The following is a 6000-nucleotide window of genomic DNA, read 5'->3' on the forward strand; positions in this document are numbered from 1 at the left end:
GTAGGGCAGCTTGATGGTGGTGTAGGGAGAATTGATGGTGGTCTAGGGCAGCTTGATGGTGGTCTAAGGCAGTTGATGGTGGTCTAGGGCAGCTTGATGGTGGTGTAGGGCAGCTTGATGGTGGTCTAGGGCAGCTTGATGGTGGTGTAGGGCAGCTTGATGGGGGTCTAGGGCAGCTTGATGGTGGTGTAGGGCAGTCTGATGGTGGTCTAGGGCAGCTTGATGGTGGTGATGGGCAGCCTCATGGTGGTCTAGGGCAGCTTTATGGTGGTCTAAGGCAGTTGAGGGTGGTGTAGGGCAGCCTAATTCGATTAATCTGATGTTTCTTGGTGTGTGGTAGGTGCTACTCCAGGTGGTCCCTGAGCGCTGTGCCTCTCCCTGAGTTTAATGATGGGTTCTCCTGATCCTTCTCCTGGTAGTGAGGGGCCTGGTCTCCTTCACCTGTTCCACTTCAATGAGAAATGACAGGGAGATCTTACATGTACATACAATGTCTGAAAAATAACACATACAGAGGGATTACAGGTGAAAGGGACTGATTGTCGTCATTGACTCCATTTGTGACATTCTTCTCAAATTTGTGGCCTAGAGCCTTACCTGCAGACATAGAACAGGATGTAGGCAGTCTGGGCAATCGCCTTCAGCACAGTGGCCTCATCTGTCCTCAAGACATGTGTGTCATCCAGGCAGAGCCACCCACTGCCACGGCTGTCCAAAACATCACTGATGTAGTGGCCTAGGGAACAAGGGAAACAAAATAGAGTGTACATTTAGCTTTCATAATTGTGTGTGCGTGCCTGCATACCTGCGTGCCTGCATACCTGCATGCCTGCATACCTGTATACATGTTGTCTCCCAGATGTGAGATCACACTTGACAATTTGTAGATATTGTCTGGCTGGTGTCTCTGTAAGGAAACACATTTAATAATAGGATTGTTGTTTTGTCTACAGGATAGGGGTGCCTTCTATAACTGCCTTATCTTGATCCGTCCACTATCTCAACTATCTCAACTGGATCTAATTATCTGTTATCTGTTCTATTTCTCTCTCTCTCTCTCTCTCTCTCTCTCTCTCTCTCTCTCTCTCCTCACCACAGCGGCTGCCTGCTGCTTTTCCTCACTGTCAGCTGGTTTCTCTAGCTGGTCAGAGGAATTTGAAGCTGGTGGGGGTATATCAAATATAGTGTAAATACAAACCAGAAAGTGAAGTGGAAACCTATCAACAAATATACTCTTAACTTCAGCTTCCGACTTGCTTTCCTCTACAGTCCTGTTTCATGAGAGGGTATTGTGCATGATGTCAGTAACACAATGTCCTACCTGGTCTATCAAGGGTGCCTTTCGGGGAGTTTGCAGGTTTGTTGTCCATGTTGTTTTTCCCCAGGGAGCTTGCCCTGTGTAAATTGATGGCATTGAAAATAAATATCTAGTGTGTGAAAATCATGGTGTGTGTTGGCTACTCAATGTGCAATGTCCCAAAACAGAGTGTAAACCAACCTGGCTCCATACTGGACATGGGCTGTCTTCCCACATACGGCTGGGAGGGTTATTTCTGCAGGGATGGACATGGGATCATCCACCTTCTTTGGCTCCCAGTCGCCTGCAGTAAATCGCTTGATATGAAGCATTAGGACCCTGCTCAGAGACAGACAGGCAGGCAGGCATTCACAAAGACAGACAGACAGACAGACGGACGGACGGGCGGGCGGGCGGGCGGGCGGGCGGACGGACGGGCGGACGGACGGACGGACGACCAGGTAGGCATTCACACAGACAAAGGAATCAGTCTTGTACTCAATTCAATAACCCAGTTTGGTGAGTTAGATCAGGACTGTCAATTGTAATCTGAGATGATGATGGGGGGACTCACCGGGGCAGCGTGAGGAAGTGCATAGTCACAGATGCCATGCTGCCTGAGCACACCCTGCATGCACACTCTAACGCAGATGGCTAGGTGACAAAGGATAGCAATACAATTATGAACATTATGACATTAATGATAGTGTTCCTTGACATACTAACTCTTGGTTTAAGCTAAGTGCTGACCTTAAAGTAGAGGTCCAGGCTGTGTGGCAGGTAATGGCTCAGGCTCAGGGACAAGTGATTGTAATCCTCCTGACCATACACCATAACTCCACAGCTTCAGAAGTACGGAGAGAAATGCATCAGCTATCCAACACAAACCTTTTGATCCTCTACACACTATCTTAATGCTTTACCTCTGTATCCTGCATATTATGCTGACATTAAACCTCCTCACAAATGTGATGATGACATCAAGGTACACCGTATACAAATGACAGCTGTTACCTGGTGCAGGTACGGGAAGTCTTCAGCTTGAATTCTAACTGCTTCACGGGGCAGGTGTATGGCTCTGGTGAGCCCTTTAATGCCATACCCTCCTCCTTCAGCTGAAAGAGGAGGAGCAACACACATTCATGGGCATCCTAAGAGAAGAATGGGAAAGAAGCAGAAAATACATCAACAACTACAACTGAAACAGAGCTGAGGAAAAACACTGTCACGTGTCCCAGGTTTATTGTTAAGTGAGTCTTTTAGCAAATAATATCTTACCTGTTCATTGTCGTCCTCATAGTCCTCATTGACAACGGAAAGACAGCGCTTGACTGTTTGAAGGATTTTCTTATTTTCCTTGTTCTTAGCATTAACAGTGCCTCCAGAAAGCCTGGCCTGATGTAACTCGGCAAAGCAGCTGTGGAGGGAGACAAAGAGCATGCATTCAGGTTTCACTCTCTCACCTTGGCCACAGATTAGCTCTGTGCTTCTACTTTAACTTCTGATCAAATATGATTCAACTGATTCCTGACTGTGACAGGAAATCATCTCTGGTGTTAATCAGAAGCTAAGTTGGGTGTGGTTTTATCTTAAAAATCATATGAGACACTAAGAGTGTACGAAGGACAATATATATCCATTCATCCATCCATCCATCCATACATACATAGATAGATAGATAGATACATACAAACATACATACATACATACATACATAAAAACATACATACATACATACATACATACATACATACATACATACATACATACATACATACATACATACATACATACATACATACATACAGAGAGATAGATAGATAGATAGATAGATAGATAGATAGATAGATAGATAGATAGATAGATAGATAGATAGATAGATAGATAGATAGATAGATAGATAGATAGATAGATAGATAGATGGATGGATACATACAAACATACAAACATACATACATACATACATAAAAACATACATACATACATACATACATACATACATACATACATACATACATACATACATACATACATACATACAGAGAGATAGATAGATAGATAGATAGATAGATAGATAGATAGATAGATAGATAGATGGATGGATACATACAAACATACATACATACATACATACATACATACCACAGGAGGTTGATGGCACCTTAATTGGGGAGGAAGGGTTCGTGGTAATGGCTGGAGCGGAATCAGTGGAATGCTATCAAATACATCAAACATATGGTTTCCATGTGTTTGATGCCATTCCATTTGCTCCATTTCAGACATCATTACGAGCCGTCCTCCCCTCAGCAGCTTCCACTGACACATACATTGAGGCGGAACTTGTGTACTGTAACTATAAGCGTCTAGGTGTTTGGGTCAGTGTGTGTACAGGTGGGACAGGAGGGTGAGAGCGAGGCTGTATACCATAGCAGTTTAGAGGAGGGGGAGGAACTCCAGATATTCTGCTGTCTCAGGATGTCTCTGCAAAATGCTGGCAGCCCCAGCAGGCACTGCAGAGCAGAGTTCATGAAGCAGGTGTTGCCAATATTAGGCAACCTGTGGGAAAGAAGCCATCAGTTACACACTAATATCTGAACTGTGGACCAAAGGTAAACTAATGAATGGATTTGTAATGGATTTGTATTTAAAACAAAAAGCAGAGCTCAGAGATAAGAGGAGGTGTATGTGTGTGTGTGTTTACCCGAGGAGCTTGGTGTTGTCTTCGCCCCCGCCTGTGCAGCTCTGCTCCCCCAGCTGGGTGCTACTCTTGCTGAACAGGTTGGGAAGGCGAGCCATGGCTTCCCGAGACCTGACCAATGGCCTGGAGGAAGAGAGACAGGGTAGAGGCATCAGTAGCAGTAGCTCAACACCAATCGGTCTGTTTGAACACTGTTTTAATGTACAGGCATACAGATATTCCTTACCATGTCATGGTGTGAGTGACCACTCTTATGTAGAGTTGAGTGAGATGAAGGTGGCTATTGTATACAGTACTTACCTCTCCAAGGAGACAGAGGAAGCCTTCAGGTCAATGGAGGCCTCTGCAGAGAGAGACCGAGAGACGGAGAGCGGTAAGAGAGAAGCTTTGTCAAAGATGATTTGAGACAAGTAGCACCAAAAAATGGCACCCGTTTACAGACCTGCGATGCCAGCAAATAGGGGTACCATTCTCTTTGTCTGTGGAACAACTGCTCCCACCTCTTTGACCTCAGAGCTCATAAGATCTCTGTAAAGACACACAGACATATGCATTAGGTTAGCTATATTATATTGGCTTTTTCATTTCAATGTAATGGTGTTGGTTGGCATGAAATGTGATATCAGGCTGCAGTACCTGGCAGTCTCACTGTCTTTGTTGGTCTCTCCATGCTGGTCCAGGGGGTTTGGAGAGGAGGACTGGGGGGCAGGGGAGGAGACGTGAGTTGTGGAGGAAGGGCAGGCAGGACTGGGGGGAGTTCCAGAGGAGGATAACTGAGTTGAGACTGCCAGGGAAACAGAAGAAGCACTAAAAGGGGAGGAGGTCTGTGATCCTTCCACTGAAGAAGAAGAAGAAGAAGAGAGAGATGACATGTGGAGAGAGGAGAGGGAAGAGAGGCCGAAGATCTTGGAGAGAGTTGGAGGGGATCTGGCAGGGGATCCAGGGGGTGAGGGGGATGGAGTGCCGATTGGTGTTCGGCCAGACAAGGGGTCGAGGGGCGTCAGAGATGTTGTAGACGGTTTCAAATGGAAAGAAGAGACAAAGGAAGAATCAAGTTGGTGGTGATCCTTTACGTTCTTCTTCTCCCGGTTTTTCCAAACTGACTCAGTTACCATGCTGGCATCCAATGACGTCAGTTTGGGTGGGATTGGGAACGGCGATGGACAGCGGCTCCCAATCCCGAGGCGAACTCTGCACTTCTTTTTCTGTTTGGAGAAACATTATATATGTTATATTTGAACTAGCAGCAAATGTCACACCCAAACCACATGATCTGACCATAAAATAAAGAACTCGTCGCCCAATCATATTGAATTCTGTATCATAGGCTAACAAATAGCAAAAATACATGTTTATAAAAATAAAACCATTGTAACCATACAGTTATACCCTCTGTCCCAAATCCTGCTATTTGGCACAAATAAATAGACAATGAAACAACTAGTAATAGCTGAAAAGAATAGAATATACTCTAAATTGTAACAGAATTAGACAAATTCTAGCCCAGAATTGACACATACCTTTTTACAGCAACACAAACATCCCATTTCAGTGTATTTGTAGACTATGCCTTAGTTTGCAGAACATCAAAATATGTTGCCTATTTCACATTGTGATGTCATAAACCAAATTATGATGCGCCTGTCTACACGTTACCAGCATAAATGGTAAACAAATCACACACACCAAAATGTTGAAAAATAATTTACAAAATTAATTGATCGTGTATTCAGAGTTATTCCTATTTCATAAAATATACAACATAACTAGGTTCTTGCCAATACACCTGTTTTCTATTGAGAAAACATTGGGTTATCTTTCTCCCACGCTCCCTGGGCCACTGACGCGTGATTGTATGGGATATGGGAAGAGGCTAGGACATTCGAAGTAACATTACTGTCTAGCAGAATCAAAACAACTTTTATTGGCCAAATGGCCTACATTCACACATTCACAGAATTTGACTCGATGAATTGGTGCTGCCATTAATAGACAAACGTAAAGA

At 44.3% G+C, this 6000-nt stretch overlaps 1 protein-coding gene across 1 annotated transcript; it reads right to left on the reverse strand.

Annotated features, from left to right (window-relative positions):
- Positions 1 to 688: 688 nt before the first annotated feature.
- LOC149978922 (ubiquitin carboxyl-terminal hydrolase 37-like) lies at positions 689 to 5225 on the reverse strand. Its single transcript, XM_090194310.1, has 12 exons — positions 4632 to 5225; positions 4438 to 4523; positions 4296 to 4338; positions 3999 to 4118; positions 3722 to 3853; positions 2576 to 2714; positions 2312 to 2448; positions 2048 to 2141; positions 1872 to 1951; positions 1499 to 1636; positions 1322 to 1395; positions 689 to 907 (listed from the first exon to the last, which is right to left on the reverse strand). Exons 1-12 carry the CDS (start codon positions 5108 to 5110, stop codon positions 771 to 773), a joined length of 1659 nt encoding a protein of 552 aa, XP_090050436.1. The 5' UTR covers positions 5111 to 5225; the 3' UTR covers positions 689 to 770.
- Between the last annotated feature and the right edge of the window lie 775 nt (positions 5226 to 6000).

This window comes from Oncorhynchus mykiss, chromosome 13 (genome assembly GCF_057628025.1).
Source record: "Oncorhynchus mykiss isolate SJ-2025 chromosome 13, ASM5762802v1, whole genome shotgun sequence".
Taxonomy (NCBI): domain Eukaryota; kingdom Metazoa; phylum Chordata; class Actinopteri; order Salmoniformes; family Salmonidae; genus Oncorhynchus; species Oncorhynchus mykiss.